Genomic DNA, 18,962 nt, shown 5'->3' with positions numbered 1-18,962 from the left:
AAACAAATCCAGAAAATTCCACAATATCTCTAAATCCTAGCTGCATTTAATTATATAGTTTGCATGTTTTACAAATAACACTTAAAACAGCATCGACTTCCTTTCGTCAACTACTCTTTGCCGAATTCTATATTTGTCCTTTTCTCTCGGCCAGCCATTCTGAACGTTTGTCTTTCATAATCATTTTTCTTTCCCTCTGTCCTTTTGCCGGTCGTCCTTATCTCTCTTCTGATCTGTCCTGCCATGCTGAAGGGATTTTAATGTTTTTATTTTCCATTCTTATGTTAGGCACCAGACATATCGGTATGAATAGATGATTCTGAGTTTGTTTTCTAGGTGTATCGTCCGTCTATTACTGCTAGCTTTCTTTCAACAACATACGACGTAAGTCACCTCAAGGCAATTTGTATAAATAAAGCACCCGTACTCAAAACAGCATATTACGGTTCGTGATTTCCATTTCAAAACAGACAAAACACCACAACGAGTAATAGAAAGCCAAAGATTAAACAGAAAACTAGTGTTTAAAATCTGAAGGAGAAAATGGATTTATAAAAAAGTTAATAAAGATCGTATAAACGTGTGAAAGATATGTTTGTATTTACACGATAATTGACAATATACTAAGTTAATACATTTTGCAGCGTATCGTGTTTGTGCCAAACTGTCAGCGATCCGTACTTATCAGCATAATTACGTCAAAGATTTTAGGAGAATAATAATTGCCGTAAAAGATTTGACAAAAACAATTCGGTCTTCAAAGTTATATAAGGAGATGTTCCTATTGCTGTTTCATTTTCCAGGCGTGTTTCCAAATATGAGAAAGACACACCGTAGAATGAAACCGGAAAAAGATGGAGAGTGGTACTGAAACATGGGTGAATATTCCCCAGGCTTCCGGTCCGTAGAACTGCAGTTGCACTGGGTTGTGGGCGACATTCTTTATCTGAAAAGTCGTATTCGCCCACATTGTTATATTACACATGAGCAGGAAAGTAACGAACTCTCTCCCCGACTTTTTTGTCGCGTGCATTTGACTTCCGGCTGACATCCCCATTCCCATGATCAGCAACATTGTCTGAAGCGTCGCTTGTATCATTGAAAATATACTTGTTACAATCGTCAAGACAGCTTCCAGAGTGTCAATGAAATAAACTGCAGCAAAAATACTAAAGACTGAAAACATGAAAAGTCCACTGAACGATAACCAGGCCAAAATTTTTTCCAGTTCGTCGGTTAAATTACTTGAAAATTTTAAATGGCGCATGCGAATCATAGCGAAAATAGATGCAATTATCATGAATATATATGCAATAATTTCACTTAGATAAACTACTAGGACGATCACTTGACTCTCGTTGTCTGTCTGTACAACGACACTAAAAATAATCATTGAAACAAGTGATGCAACGAATGTCAAAATTCCAAGAAAAAGGCCACGACTGGAGCTTGCACAATCAATGCTGATCAGATGGTGGCTGTGTGGTATGTCATCAATTGTTGAAGCCCTTTTAGAAGTCATACCGACATTTTGCCACATCACAAAAAATATCCCTGGAATAAAAAACACTGCTTATGGCATAAAAAAAAACAAAAAAAACAAAAAAAACAAACAAAAACAAAAACCAAAAACAAAACAAGCAAAAAACAAAAAAAAAAACTTGGTGTCTTGAGCGAATTATGAGAACGTGTTGTTATGCATGTAGCTTTCTCGTACATCAAAAATATACGATTTTCTCTTTCTCAAATTATTGTTATCATTTTAGTGGATATTACGGCCCATTGACAATTATAGTCCAACGACCATATTGCCAGTCTCGAATTATAGATATATCGATTTGCTTCAAGTTTTTGTCAAAATACAAATTTTTAAAACTCAAAAACGGATTTACAGTACTAATATGGTGACGTTACTTGTTGTAGTTTGGAAGTTAGAATGGCTACTTACCAGCGCAGATGACGCTGTACTCAATAGTGAAAGGATATAGGTAGGGACTTGCAGACCGCAGAACTTGACCAATCAAATTGCTCCACTGACATGAAAGTTCGGGAAGTGCGGGGAAATACGACATCCCGATTTCCCGATTAATCCAACTATGACTTACATTATGCTCCACTGAAAGAGTAAACTCAAATTTACCAATCACATTGTTATATTTTTAAGTTTTGCTTAGTTATTACCTATCATTAATTAAGTATGGAGGTTGATTTTGTAAATATCTCTTAGATGTGAATTTGAATCCAGACATTCACTGTGTTATTAAGTTTTGAAATGAAGTACGATTATCAAGTAGGACGGTAGTTCCCTTTACAGTTGACACATTGTGTTTGGAAAGCATCGTATAAACTGTTCCATGGACATATAATTAAAAAAACTGACACAATAATCACAATTTATCAATAACCTCTTTGCATTCTTTAACACAAAGAATTACCTATTCTTGTTGAGTTCAACCTGGCGTAATGGTGTGATTTTTTGTGGCTGTGTATTGAATGAAGCGTCTCCACGACAATGACTCGAAACCAAACGCAAACGTTTGTAGCGCTCATGTGCATGAACCCAAACCGGGCGACGAAGGAATGCTTCAGTATGCTCACCTAAAGAGTAAATAATATTGGTGGAAGCTCGGTTATAAACAAAGAGCAAGAATAATGATGAAAGAAATACAGTATACAAGCAATGGTGTACGCCAGCAATTACCACTACAAAATATTGAGTTATTTTCTTACAACTCTACAGTACTAATCGATAGGTGTCTAAAACCTCCGCTATAGTATGATTATCGCTAGTCTAAAAACTAAATATATTATCAATTTTAGAACGGTAAACCTAAAACAAAAAGTGATGGACGCTAGTCTACATACCAACCATAGCACCAATTTCAGGACGTTTAACCAGAAACAGTCTACTATCCAATCATATAACAAATCTTGGGGCGTTAAAAAATCCCTAAACCTAGTCTAAATATAGGATCATATACAGGAGCAATGATGTTCGCTAGTCTAAACACCAAAATAATAGTCATACACTATAAGCTAAACACAGGGACAATGAGGTACACTAGCTTAAACGACAAATCAAAGGAGCAATGATAGACGGTGTTGCCTTTATGTTTACAATAAAACATAGTACCAACACTGGACGCTTGTCTGATTTACAATGTTCAGAGTATATTGGTGTTTAGTGCTCGGTGGTCTTTTTGTTCACAATAATGGAGCGAAATGTGATATTCAGCTAGAACATCATAAAAAACGAGGAAAACTCTGCAGTGATCAAATATGCAGGAAAACAATACCATTTTTGAGTATATGTAGCATTCATAGTTCAGACTTACCCTTGAATTTCGGAAGATGAAGAAGAGTTGTGAAAACGAGAAACAAGATTTGATGGCTGGCTTCAGTATCTGCGTGGCATCCATGCAGAATTTATGGCTGTCCCCAAACTCGAAATACTGACCAAAATACAGCGCGTCCAGTACCATACTTCCGATACCGAAACCTGTCAAGAATAATGTTGGATTATTTGCTTAATTTTTATAATATTCTATGCTAGAAATTCGTTCTGTTTATTGCTTTTCCCGTTGAGTAACAGGTATCAGCTCGATATGTAGACAGACCTATAAGAATTTTATATTAAAAATAGGAATATCGGTGATAAATGAAAAATCACTTTTGAGAATCGGGTAAAGACAATCTGAAAGGTCACAAAATCTGGAGATGAAGCTGTAAGCATTTCCGGCACCACAAGTGAAAACCTTGAAATAGTTGCATATATTTGTTATGAAATAGTACATATCATGTTATATCATGTTGCAGATAAGTTCATTTGTTTTATGTCTCCGCCGTCAGTGATCGAAAGAAGGTCTATGGACCTGCATTTGTATTTCTAAATTTTTGTTTTTGTTTGTTTGTTTGGGTTTTTTTCTTTTGTTTTGATAACGCAAGCAAAAATGAATTTCGAACTTGCATTATCGGTGAGAAAAAGTATCTGAATGGAGCAGGTGACAAACCCGATTCTCAAGACGAATTATAATTATAATATTGCTGAAATCATAATGGCTATATACGGAATCTTACATCTGATTTTAACTCCTTTTCTGTAACTATATTATTTCTTATTTTCGAGGGTTTGATTCTCAAAAATGCAATCTTAGTTTCAGTTTTAAATTCGTTAAGAATACTTTGTATCACTTCATTTACCTCACGATTTCCTTTCAAAACACATTATTTGGATAATAATATATAACTATGATCGAAAAAAATGAAGCATTTTACCAACAGCTCCCAGACGGAGGAAGAAGCTACCCGTCTCATGCGTCACTCCACCAAAACTTATCTTCTGTTGGGGCTTTTTAGAAACACTTTCTTCTTTGTTATGTTTGCTTGCGGAGATCTTCGAACGTATCCACGTACATAACGAATAAAACCAGGTAGGTTTCGGAAGAGGTTCAGACCTCAGTAAAAACAGGTAGATGAAGAGCAGAAAAGCCAGACTAGCAGTGTACACGTAGATATAGAAAAACTGGAAGACAATTAATAGAAAAATTAACAGAAAAATTTTCAGTATTTGTAATATTTAAGATAGATATCGTTTTAAGATATATCCACGATATCAGACAGGTCTCCCGTCGTTTAAAAAAATGTTTTGCAAGCTATTGCACAATACTATGTTCTTTTTATATGGAGTATTAGAACAAGTGCAAATTCAACTGTTTCATATTGACAGAAACGTTAAAGCCTTGATTTGTCATTTCTTCTATTTATTGGAGGGTTTGAGTTTTGCATCCATGCATGAAATGTCATAAAATCAACCGTACAAAATAATGTGAAATTACTCCTTTAGTTATAATTATAAAGTTATAATTTAACACCAATAATTCAAAATCAATGATAAACTGTTCATCATTTATCGAAAACCATTGTTTCTTTACGTTTCAACTGCAATGTTTTTTCACATTTTGCTCTTTACGAATCAGCTGCGACATGTCAATACTATAGGTTAAGGATGTAGGGATGTTGATCTCAAGAAATGGAAAATTAAAAGTTTTACAGGCTGGATAATTCCTGCCATATCCCGTTGCTAAAGACAATGCTTAATCAAAATATGAAAAAAACATATGTTAACCGATCCATGCCCTATCATATTGTATTTGGAGTCGACAAGGGTGATTCACTGATCCCCGGTTTCGAACCAATTGTCCTACGACCAATTGACCAAAGCATTAGCAACTAAGGCATCTGTTAACGCATACCTCAAATATGTAATTCTGTCCCCAGTCCGTATGCACGAAGGCCTCGGCAATAGGAAGGACAAGACCGATGACCACCAACAGGATTCCATATAGTCCGCTCAGTATAATCACAACGTCGGCACGACTGATACAGACAGCAAACACATTACATACGTCAGTAGCGGTCAAAGAAAGGAATAAAAACGTAAAGAGTTTATTTAACACGTATAAAATTTATATGATCAGTTTCAAAATAATTAGACAAAAATGACAAGTTCAGGAATTAGTTACACAATTCACAAGACAATTTTTCGTCACGTATGTATAACGCATAAAAATCCGTAATTGTAGATGTATCATATATAGAAATATTAGGTTTTTGCTGAGATTCGGTTTCAAAAAGTGTAATTGTCTCCCTTTAAGCTTAAGCAAATTGTATTTTCCTTCAATAAAATTGGAATTTATCCCTTATGTAAATGTTAGCGAGAATTAAAAAACGATTTTAAAAAATACATAAATCATGAAATTGAATTAATATGAAGATTATGATTATTACCTAACTCCCTCTGAGGTAACGTTTTCGCCCCCAGTAGGCAGCGGAATATCGTACGATGTCCCTTCTGATACCAAGTTGAGCGGTGAAGTCTCTCCGTCACACTTTACCATTTCCGTGTCCGCTTCAGGATCTATTTAAAATGGAACAAATCTAGAACGATGATTGACATATATATCTTCATTCATATTTTGTCGGTGGAAAATACAACGATTTCTTTGCGTCTTATTAAACGATACATTTTCATTTTATAATGCAATTACGCCGATTAAAAAAAAAACCGATATTTTTAATTATCATTATCGAAAGAACGTACCGTAAAAAGTTCAGGAAAGGGATACGTATAGTTGTTTATAAGCAAACCAAAATTTCTTTTATTTTCGAAATCTTGAAATCTTGACATAAATAATAATACTACATATACTATGATTTCAGCGTCATGGTTTGACCTAAGAGCTAGTGAATGCACGACTCCACAACTGTGAATAGTATTATCAATAATTGAAAAGTAACGCCATACTGAGGAGTGATAATGTTACAGTGAATTTTGGTTTCATGTAAGACTGAATAGCGACATACAAACACGAGCGTTTTGTTTACAACGTGTCACACTTGACCTGTCTTAGTGTACATTCAACGGACGTATCTTTGTCTCAGCACTGCATGATCTAAAACATAACACCGTCAGACAGGAAATCGTGTATACATTACTTTATTATTACTCTCATTGTAGGTAAAACAATATTTATTTATCTATATTTAAGTGTTTGTAACATCAGAAACCTAGCCGGTACAAATGTATCATCTAGATACCCATACACAGGTATTTCTGTTGACTGGGGCACACCACTCGCCACCCTGGTTTGCAAATGTATACGCTGAAGACTCTGTTTTCCAATAACTCAAACATTACCTTCATCAACTCCAATAAACACTAATCTGCATATAGTCGCTATTTAGTCACCACTACAGGAGTAGTAAGTTTAGTATGTAAATTTACCCATACATTGTGATTTAGATTTGGTATTGTATGGTTATAAAGATCTTTCTTTTGAAACAAACTCGAAAATTATTTTGAATGTCCAAAACTTTATTAAATCTAGTAATAGGTTCACTTGACGTCATCCACCAAAACTACCCCCTCAATCATCCTCCTCCCCCTCCTCCTCCTCTCTCTCTCTCTCTCTCTCTCTGTTGCCATATGGCTATTGCGTTGTCTAATTATATTTTGTTATATATTGGGGAAAGGGTGTTTCATAAGTTGTAATAACTTGTACCTAATCCTGTTGTAATATTTTTTTTTGCAATAAAATATGTTTAATTCATTAGTCTGTAATATTAATCAACCATGCCGTCGTGAAGAACAAGTCAAAACATGATCCATGAAATAAAACTCCTTGAAACATCGATTTTTTCCCGATATTTCATTAAAAAATCTGGAAAAAATTTAAGATTTTTAGAATTAAGTTATGATGACGCTGGAATACCTAAAGTATTTGAAGTATGGCGTTATTTTTGTTGTTGTGGTATCTGAGAGGTCAGCAAACTTAAAGTTTTCATGTCGAAATTGCATGTACATGGGTTATGTAATAACTGATAAACACTTAAATGAGTTTTCCTTTATATGTTCTGTTTATATAGCGTACAACATTAGTATGACACAACAAACATATATCCACCTCCAAATAGTGCATCCCAACATCTTACGCTTCAGAACAAATCAACAACATTTCAAATAAACACTTGATATTCTTCCATTTCATGACAGGAGTCGATTTCAAAAAGGTTTGTATTCCAAGTTAGAGAAAACCCAAAAATGCACCGGGAAAATATAAACTCAACATTCACCCCCAATTTGCCGACTAAGAGGAAAATCGACCAACCTCAATGCAGTGAATATCTAATTTTAGAAACTACGGCTCTGATTGGTCAAAACTACGAAATTCTATAAATCACTAGTAAAACTGGTGATATACGATGTGACCTTTACAGTTGGTTTTATCCAATAGAAAAATTCCTATATTTCACGAGTAAAAATTTGAAATTTTTTTTTATCTATTTACATGTAGGTCATCATGGGAGACCTACTAATGAACAATGGTAAATTTGAGATAATCGGCTCCGTCAGATATTGGATTTAGGCACACAATGTTTTATTGTATTTAGTTCTCAATATCCTTATTCCCTAAATATCGCTGATTGGTGTTTCGCTTGGTTCCATACGTCTGAATGAGACTTTAACGCGGAAATTGCTTCGAATATCGTGCATTAGCGTTTTCACAAATGACTCAAATGTCTTACTTGTAATTATAAATTTACTTAAGAATAACAGAAGCTGTGGCTGTTTTTATCTGTATTTAGACTTCCACGCCTGAAAGTTTGACAATGTTGACCACATAAAGATGATAAACGTAATATTTAAGTCCAGTTGATGGCTGCCATTTACTTTTATATACCTTAACGTGTGTACAATTGTATGCAAATAACGAAGCCCTCTGGCAACATTGCTAAATTACAAGTCAGCTTGGCTCTTTGCTGTAGATAATTTAAAACTTAAAGTAACTTCAAACATAGACGTAACCTAGATACACTTTGTAAATAGACATTACTTCTGGCAATCCGTATAGGCTTTTTTAGCCGACTTTAGATAGGTGGAATGCTTTTAATGACAAGTAGCTACTTAGCCTTTTTCTTCTAAATGTGCAGAATCAAGCCATTTTACTGTTTTAATTTGTTCGCTGTTTTCGTGGTATGTAAATATAAATCCTATTTAGACATAAAATTGCCAGGTTTGGTTTTTATGGCCGAAATCAATAAAAACGTTTGGTAGACAAGCATAACCCATAAGCAATGTTCTCACTTTAATATTGTGCATTATGCTATGCTTATCTGCAACTTTTGTCCTTTATATCGATAATAAACACCATAGGCAGCATAGTTCAATGCTTATGACGTCTGCTTATACACATTTTGCAGTGAAATATAGACCCTAGTGACATAAATGTATTTACTGCCGAAAGTTTGGTCTTCAAATGAAACTGCCATTTAAAGGCGTCACAAGTGACATGCGATTTAAAGTAATAGTAATAGATTTCATGAAAGTCTAGTAATTTTATTTAGTAGACTGGACACCATGTCTCAGTTTAAAAAATCACTAGCAGAGGTATGGTGCACATGTTGAATTTGAAAAGCAGAGCCAAGCAGAAGACTTAAACATGGCGGTAAGCAATTAAGTACATCTGCAATTTTTGTAGCATTTTTGACAATTTTACAATTTGAATAGATACATGGTGGAGCTCAAAAGTGCGATATCAGAATCCCTTCTCGGGGCGTTAACTATCAGCTACTGTGGTAATTGTGTTCTTGGGAAATGCCCTTTATCCAAATTGCTAAGGATAACACATGACGAAAACACTGTATGAAAAAGCCAGTTACTACAAATAGACTTTGCCTCAAAATGACCCTGACTTGACGAGGAGACACACTAAACATATTCACTGTACATGCTTTTCAACTTAATCTCTGAAGAATTCTGGGTAAAATATTTTTCACGATATGTTTATCATTCTTATGTCGACTTAAACAAATGTTGAAATTGATTTTTACTTTGGTATTTGTTTAATATCAATGATTCACATTTCTTCAAAGCGCTCTGTCGACTTCAATCACGATTCATGTAAATAAAGATACAACATAAAGGCACCATCAATGAAATGGTTATTGTTTTTCAAGGACACGTGCCGTCTGGTAATTGACACGACCTTGTGGATGTGTTTGGCCCTGTACGAACAATTGTGGCACTAACCTGAGGCAGCATGACAAACAAAAAACAATCAACCTATGTTGAATTGATATTATACAGTGTATTTCATCTGTGGATACTGATATCTTATATATCCTTGAAATGGTCACATACTTTTCTCGTACGCACTTCTGAAAAGTGGCGTGTCCTTTCTTTCAACCCTACCTCATATAAAGGACGTTTCGCCTTGTGGCTATTACTAGAACACTTTTCTAAACTATTCATGAAATAGTTGTATGTGTTGGAGAGGTTTAAAGAAATCTGAAATATATGTGTGTGAGAAAAATAATTAAGGTTCCGCAAATACTTGACATTTACTTGTACACATTCACAAGCACTGAGAAGATAAATATTCTTCGTACACACATGAGAAGCAACATATCAAGTCACCTCCGTCGTATGTCGCGACAGTCAGAAGTTAACGACTTCGGTTCGCGGATAGGTAAACAACGTCATATCAAGCAGATTAATTCTTATTCTTCATTATAAAGTTTCTGAATTACAGACATTTGTCTAACAGCGTGTACGTATGTCGTTATTTATCACCGTTGTTTATATTGAACTCAATTATATACCGTGGATCACGCTAGTCCGGACGCCAGGTGGTCAAGAAAACTTGTAATCCTGACGTAAAGGTTAAGTAACATGCATTTGAAAATTATTTATACTCAACTGTCCGGAATATGAAATATTTCAACTTTGATCCGTGTATGTTTACATGCGTTTACTAATATTATCGTCTCTATATCCTACATAAGGTAACGAGGCAACCCATGTGGATCACACGTTGTTGCCTTTATGAAAGATTTAGGAAACAAACCTACTTATTAGTTGCTTATCTCGACTCCTATTTGCGTTGATGAAAACTGGTAAATTATGATTAAAATACCTTCTTACATAATAATATGCAATTTTTGGCATTTGATTTATGAAACTCGAAATCATTTTTGTTGAAACTTTAGTGGTCTTCACCCAAAACAGGAGAAGAAAAATTATTACGTATATATACATAAGTAGATATTGAATGGTTTCCTGTTTAAATATATATAGCTCACGAGTATTCAGCATATTACGTATGACAACAAGATGACGCAATTGTGAATTGGCTACTGAAGGCGGTATTCTTTTTTCATGCCAACAGTTTTTTTTTTCTTTCAAATTAACTTCCAGTGCTTCCAAGCCAGAAAATCGTCAAATTTTAATTGAGTGACTAGAAAGCCTCACTCTGATTGGCAGAAATGAGTGACTAGAAAGCCCCGCTCTGATAGGCAGAATTGAGTGACTAGAAAACCCCACTCTGATTGGCAGAATTGAGTGACTAGAAAACCCCGCTCTGATAGGCAGAATTGAGTGACTAGAAAACCCCACTCTGATTGGCAGAATTGAGTGACAAGAAAACCCCGCTCTGATAGGCAGAATTGAGTGACTAGAAAGCCCCACTTTGATTGGCAAAATTGAGTGACTAGAAAGCCCCCCTCTGATTGGCAGAAATGAATGGCTAGAAAGTCCTGCTCTGATTGGCAGAAATGAGTGACTAGAAAGTTCACTTCTGATTGACAGAAATGAGTGACTAGAAAGCCCCACTCTGATTGGCAGAAATGAGTGACTAGAAAATCCTGCTCTGATTGGTAAAATTGAGTGACTAGAAAGACCCGCTCTGATTGGCAGAAATGAGTGACTAGAAAACCCCACTCTGATTGGCAGAATTGAGTGACTAGAAAACCCCGCTCTGATAGGCAGAATTGAGTAACTAGAAAGCCCCACTCTGATTGGCAGAAATGAGTGACTAGAAAGCCCCGCTCTGATAGGCAGAATTGAGTGACTAGAAAACCCCACTCTGATTGGCAGAATTGAGTGACTAGAAAACCCCGCTCTGATAGGCAGAATTGAGTGACTAGAAAGCCCCACTTTGATTGGCAAAATTGAGTGACTAGAAAGCCCCACTCTGATTGGCAGAAATGAATGGCTAGAAAGTCCTGCTCTGATTGGCAGAAATGAGTGACTAGAAATTTCACTTCTGATTGACAGAAATGAGTGACTAGAAAGCCCCACTCTGATTGGCTGAAATGAGTGACTAGAAAATCCTGCTCTGACTGGCAAAATTGAGTGACTAGAAAGCCCCGCTCTGATTGGCAGAAATGAGTGACTAGACAGTCCTGCTCTGATTTTTTTTTTTTCAAATTAACTTCCAGTGCTTCCAAGCCCCACTCTGATTGGCAGAAATAAGTGACTAGAAAGTCCTGCTCTGATTGGCAGAAATGAGTGACTAGAAAACCCCGCTCTGATTGGTAGAAATGAATTACTAGAAAGTCCTGCGCTGATTGGCAGAATTGAGTGACTAGAAAGCCCCACTCTGATCGGCAAAATTGAGTGACTAGAAAGCCCCACTCTGATTGGCAGAAATGAGTGACTAGAAATCCCCGCTCTGATTGGCAGAATGTACAAAAGTTATATCATCATTAGAAAAAATACTTAATCACTAGTGATGTTATCAGATAACTCATAGTAATAATATGTGTTTTAATCTAATTGATAAGTTCTTATGTTTTACTGACAAGACAATTGATAAATAGCGACGCTTTTAATTATTTCGTTCATCATTGACCATATATTAAGATTTAAAAACAGTTAAATAGGATCTTTAAAAGAAGTTTACATGCTCGTGTTTAACAGGCTGGGACACGTGTTAGGGGCAGAAGTTTAGCTGACACGTACGATGTAATGTCAACTCGGACAAATATGCTGGTAACTTAAAGATGTTATCATTTAACACCTAAATGTACATGCCTAATATATATAGTGTTACAGTACATTACCTTTGTCTACGTCTAATTTCATCGTGATCCTCCGCCTGAAGTGTTAGGTCTTTCTCGGACAGGTAAAATAAGTAGAAAGTTCAAAGGTCATGCAAGAACATAGGTCATACAAGGAGGTCAACGGTGAAAAATGATATTTGCTTTCCATCTTGCTCATATATGGAAACACTTTTACCTTTTCTTATATGTTACGTATAATGTTGTTGATTATATATCAAACATTAATGTTGACTTGAGACGACATTTTCCATATCGCATTCATCAGAAATCAAATTTAGGATTACAGTACATAAAGACTTAAACGAAACGGATATTTCATAGCGTTATATACAGGTGATTTCTTTTTCTTACTTTGTTCGAATTCAGATAAAGACTGTATGAATTAAGATTAAAGGAATGCGAATTAAGATTAAAGGGATACAAATTAAGATTACAGGGGTGAGAATTAAGATTAAAGGGATACAAATTAAGATTACAGGGGTGAGAAATAAGATTAAAGGGATACAAATTAAGGTTACAGGGGTGAGAATTAAGATTAAAGGGATACAAATTAAGGTTACAGGGGTGAGAAATAAGATTAAAGGGATACAAATTAAGGTTACAGGGATGCGAAATAAGATTAAAGGGATACAAATTAAGGTTACAGGGATACAAATTAAGGTTACAGGGATGCGAAATAAGATTAAAGGGATACAAATTAAGGTTACAGGGATGCGAAATAAGATTAAAGGGATACAAATTAAGGTTACAGGGATGCGAAATAAGATTAAAGGGATACAAATTAAGGTTACAGGGATGCGAAATAAGATTAAAGGGATACAAATTAAGATTAAAGGGATACAAATTAAGATTAAAGGGATGCAAATTAAGATTAAAGGGATGCGAATTAAGATTAAAGGGGTGTGAGTTAAAATTACAGGGATACAAAATAAGGTTACAGGGATACAAAATAAGGTTACAGGGATACAAATTAAGGTTACAGGGATACAAATTAAGGTTACAGGGATACAAATTAAGGTTACAGGGATACAAATTAAGGTTACAGGGATACAAAAAGGTTACAGGGATAAGGTTACAGGGATACAAATTAAGGTTACAGGGATACAAATTAAGGTTACAGGGATACAAATTAAGGTTACAGGGATACAAATTAAGGTTACAGGGATACAAAATAAGGTTACAGGGATACAAATTAAGGTTACAGGGATACAAATTAAGGTTACAGGGATACAAATTAAGGTTTACAGGGATACAAATTAAGGTTACAGGGATACAAATTAAGGTTACAGGGATACAAATTAAGGTTACAGGGATACAAATTAAGGTTACAGGGATACAAATTAAGGTTACAGGGATGCAAATTAAGGTTACAGGGATACAAATTAAGGTTTACAGGGATACAAATTAAGGTTACAGGGATACAAATTAAGGTTACAGGGATACAAATTAAGGTTACAGGGATACAAATTAAGGTTACAGGGATACAAATTAAGGTTACAGGGATGCAAATTCATATTCTATCTCAAATCCAACAAAAATTTATAATAAGAGCATGTTTTTGGACTCCAGAGAACTGTTTAGGTCAAGTGTGATCTGCAATTTTTCCAATAGAAGTTTGGGAAGTTAGATATTTTTAACCAATTAGAAAAGATGATTATCATTTAGCAAGTGTCTAGAAAAATATCTGCAGCCCAAATGATAACTAAACGTATGTTTTCGTTGCATAATGAACCATATAATGTTGATAATTATATAGCATCCGACAAATAAGGACAAATGATTACTCAGATGATGACCATACCCAAGCTGAAATCAAAGTTAATTCCTTCTACAATGAATTATCTATTTATTGATTGCTGTCAAGAAATCACAACGCTAACACTTGCTAATTTATATTACATTGAGCAGTACATGATCGTTCATCGTTCTGCGGTCCAGTGATGTCCACCTGTTCCTTCCATTGTGTAGTGCTGCCCAACGCGTTCCTCTGCTGTCTTGTTATATACCGCCTGTTCCCGTTGCGGTCCAGTGATGTCCTGCCCATTCCTTCCATGGTCTAGTGATGCCTAGTCCGTTCCATCTACCATGTAGTGATTTGCTTCCTGTTCCCTCTTCGGTCCAGTGATTTCCAGTTCGTTCTCTCTGCTGTTTAGTTAAATACTTCCTGTTCCCGCTGCGGCCCAGTGATTTACAGCCCGTTCCTTCCATGGTCTAGAGATGTTCAGCCCGTTCCCTATACTGTGTAGTTATAACTTCCTTTTTTCCTCTGCGGTCCACTGATTTCTGTTCGTATAAGCAGGAACATACAAATAAGTGTGTATAATGTTGGCGGGATATACTCTCCTTTCACGGCTTCTCATTTGAATACTTCCAGATTCCATTTGATGATTATAATGATGTGTACAATAATTTCTTCCCTTGAAGTGACTTATCATACGGAGTTTTATGCGGATTTCCTCACGTTTTACTATTAGTTGTCATTCACCGGTCAGATATTAATGGATATAGCAAGAATATTAATAAACTACATGTTTGACAACAATTCATATCTGTCACGACAGACTTTTTAATAAAAAAAAGCGGATAATTGTTCGGAACAAATAAAATATTTTCTTCCCCACGTAGCGTACACACACATATATAAAACAACAAAAAACTAAATGCTAGGCGTCCTTTCATATAGCTCCAACATCCGATATCGATCCTTTATACGGGTTTAATTAAACAGTATTTAGAGGTATCATTGACCGTTATTCACAAGTAACAATGAATATGATAATTTACTTTTTTATTTAAAAATCACAAAAATATCTTGTGATTAAAAAAATCTGGTTTGGTTTACATTGTTGAACTTTTGATCGTTGGCTAGGGTCATTTAACAACGACCTCCATTTCTATGCTTATTGAGATCACATTTTGACTGCATCTTTTGGGAAGCCGTTTGTAGCACTGGAAGGAGAAATGGTACCATGGAAAGAAAATTGTATCTTGAATCTTGCTTGATTTTAATATTTTTAGATATACTGCATCAGTGATATTTAAGTCCCTCACCACCATCGACCTCGTTTTGTTACTATCAACTAGAGCACTTTATTTCGTTCTGTTTTTTTTTTTAATCTATAATGAAGCAAACACTTCTTGAATGTCAATAACACTGTGGTGATATAGAAAATGAAATTATGTACACTGGAAGTGTAAATCTTTCTTTCATTCATATTTTGCGCTATTTTAATGGAATTTGAGTTTTAATTATGACTATGTTGCTATGTTCTTATTTTCTTGTGTTCTTTTGTATACTAAGGTATAAGAACCTTTCAATATATATTTACACTAGAGAAACATATAGATTAAACTGCATTATGTATTTGTTACAGCAGTAATGCTAAAAGACTCATTTTCAAGCCAGAAAATGAATGGTGCTTCTTGTTTCGATTTCAAAATCATCACAATGTGAAAAACATGCCATTTGGGAGGTTTAAATCTTAATTAACTCCAAATATCTAAGATGGCCGCTTGCTCGTCGTTTTGTTTTTCTGATAAATTTAAAAATAAAAATAGTTATAGTAATTTGGGACCATCATTAGATACTTAAATCCGTGCTGCAATTCTCACTAAATAGTGATAGCAATTATTGTTTACGAAAGTTTGTTTTTTTGTTTTTGTTTTTTTTTCGTCGCATGATACGTCATTTTCTATTGTTAGTTTGTCGTTTATCAGCATCAATGTAACCTTTGACAAACAAAATGCTCGTAGTTTTCCAACTGTTCTTAAATATCTCTGTTGACCTAGTGTTGTAATCTAGTTTGTAGTCATTTTAATCCATTTTGTCGTCAATAAAGCTCCTATTAACTTAAAAAAATATGTTTTCCAAGGTATTAAAAGGTGCTTGCAAAATTAAAAGGATGTTTAGAAATGAAAAAAGGTGTATTTTGAAGAAAAAGTGGTAAAATGATGTCTTGTTAAACAGACCGACAGCTAATGATGTATGCACGTTGTTCGGTTCAGTCGTGGTAGATATAAATTTAGAAATGGCATAGAAATAAGTGTGAGATATAGTTTATTACTTTTCTATATATATAGGAATATAACTAAGGATATTTCTTAATCAAGTCATTAATATATAAATCGGGCACTTGTAGATATATCAGATGAACACTGAATAGCTAGATACACTCGCATATTTGATGTTTTTTGACTTGCCTGACCGGCCTTAGTGTACGGACACACATTTTATATACATTATATATGTGAACATTAAATTGACGTGTTTTGTAAACAAAAAAATATATGCTCACCGATACTATTTTATATAAATATATAGATATCTAGAGGTAGCAAAAGTTCTGACATTCCCTGTAAGACCGCAATTGAAAAATAAATCGCTACCAATCTAACGTAATAAATAGTTTTTAATTAGAATTCGAAACGACTCAGTGTTTATTTATAATAATACGGGAAGTCCTGCCCTTTGACGCATGCGCAAAGAACTGTAAATAAATCTGCCGTCTTCCAAAATGGCAGAAAGCCTGCGAGGGAAGCGGTGAAGAAAATGTGTTTTGACGGACTCTGAGGCGAAAAGTAGGAAGATGGCTGGTTCATACTCTGTATCGCTCTCTGTTTGGCTCTTTCGTGTAGTGTCACTCTCTAAAATAATTATGTTCATATTAATACATTGCATTGGTGTGAATACAGAGGCAGAAATGCCTGCGTTCACTATCATCCTATTAAATCCTCTTAAAATCACATTCATAAATACTCTTATCATCGAATATTCGCTTTAGATAGATCCATTTCGCAATGTTCTATATGTTCGTTACTGTATCGGTATACCCCTCTCCCCATAGCAACATGTTGAGGATTCAGAATTCTACCGGTGATCAGATAATAAACAATGCATTACGTCACCATTATCACGATGTATTTGTGCAAACTATGCCTGGAAGGTACGTCTGACAAACAGTCAGGTGAGATTAAACATTGTGATCTATGATTTGTTTGGCGGTTATTGTCAATGAAACAGAAGACGCTTACTATCTCGGTACACCTGGTCTTATTCTCCTTGTACTTTTATGGAAGTTTCCTCGTAAATCTTGCTTTTGTTCACATTATTGAAATTGAGTTTGAATTATGTTGCCACGTTGGTATTTTCTTGTTTTTATAGTATCACCAAGGTACCATTTGTTCTAGGATAACTGTCTGATGTTTCTGGATCAGATTAATATTTGTGTATCCACGTGAATTGACACTCGCAGGAAGCACAGACGGAAATTGCACAGCACCAGATATTTGTCTAACACTTTGATCTATCAAAAAAACTTTATCGTCCAAGATAAATCACCTATACTGATAGACTTAATAAGCAATTATCGGTTTTGGAGAATTTAACTGTAGGTGAATTTTGATTAATAAAGCTATATTAATGCTTTTGCATAATGACGCCAACTATAGGGAACAAAAAACTCCATTTGTCCAGGCTGATGATGGATATTATGGTGTCAATTTTCGGTCTCCTGCACTTGGTAACTTTGTGTTATGGTGAGTTTTTTTTTTAAATTTGTATTTTAAGGTATTCATTAAATCACAAGTTTAATAATTCCGACTGCAACAAAATGCACAAAGAATATAGGTAAAATCCATGGGGAGAGGAAACATCTATCTCTCCAGATATCTAGGAATACTGTATCTATCTCTCCAGATATCGAGGGTTACTGTATCTATCTCTCCAGATATATGGATACTGTATCTATCTCTCAAGATATCTAGGGATACTGAATCTATCACTCTAGATATCTAGGCATATTGTATATATTACTCTAGATATCTAGGGATAATGTATCTATCACTCTAGTCTAGATATCTAGGCATACTGTATCAATCACTCTAGATATTTAGCGATACTGTATCTATAACTCTAGATATCTAGGGATAGTGCATCTATCACTCTAGTCGAGATATCTAGGGATTCTGTATCTATCACTCTAGTCTAGATATCTAGGGATACTGCATCTACCACTCTAGTCTAGATATCTAGCGATACTGTATCTATCACTCTTTTCTAGATATCTAGAGATATTGTATCTATTACTCTAGTCTAGATATCTAGGGATACTGTATCTATCACTATAGTCTAGATATCTAGCGATACTGTATCTATTACTATAATGTAGGTATCTAGGGATACTGTATCTCTCTAGATATCTAGGTATACTGTATCTATCACTATAGTCTAGATATCTAGCGATACAGTATCTATCACTATAGTGTAGGTATCAAGGGATACTGTATCTATCACTCTAGATATCTAGGGATACTGCATCTATCACTCTAGATATCTAGGGATACTGTATCTATCACTCTAGATATCTAGGGATACTGTATCTATCACTCTAGATATCTAAGGATAATATATTTATCATTCTATTCTAGATATCTAGGCGTTCTGTATCTATCATTCTATTCTAGATATCTAGGCATACTGTATACATCACTCTAGATATTTAGGGATACTGTATCTATAACTCTAGATATCTAGGGATAGTGCATATATCACTCTGGTTTAG

At 34.9% G+C, this 18,962-nt stretch overlaps 1 protein-coding gene across 1 annotated transcript; it reads right to left on the bottom strand.

Moving 5' to 3' along the window:
- Window positions 1-781: 781 nt before the first annotated feature.
- LOC132561173 (proton channel OtopLc-like) lies at window positions 782-12,424 on the bottom strand. Its single transcript, XM_060225899.1, has 8 exons — window positions 12,403-12,424; window positions 5,788-5,917; window positions 5,253-5,376; window positions 4,276-4,522; window positions 3,336-3,499; window positions 2,436-2,598; window positions 1,949-2,116; window positions 782-1,554 (listed from the first exon to the last, which is right to left on the bottom strand). Exons 1-8 carry the CDS (start codon window positions 12,422-12,424, stop codon window positions 782-784), a joined length of 1,791 nt encoding a protein of 596 aa, XP_060081882.1.
- Between the last annotated feature and the right edge of the window lie 6,538 nt (window positions 12,425-18,962).

The sequence above is a fragment of the Ylistrum balloti genome, unplaced genomic scaffold (assembly GCF_031769215.1).
Source record: "Ylistrum balloti isolate Yb309-2 unplaced genomic scaffold, AGI_CSIRO_Ybal_v1 Utg371162, whole genome shotgun sequence".
Classification (NCBI taxonomy): Eukaryota; Metazoa; Mollusca; class Bivalvia; order Pectinida; family Pectinidae; genus Ylistrum; species Ylistrum balloti.
The sequence above is the reverse complement of the archived record's forward strand: the minus strand, read 5'-3'. Positions and strand labels throughout refer to the sequence as shown.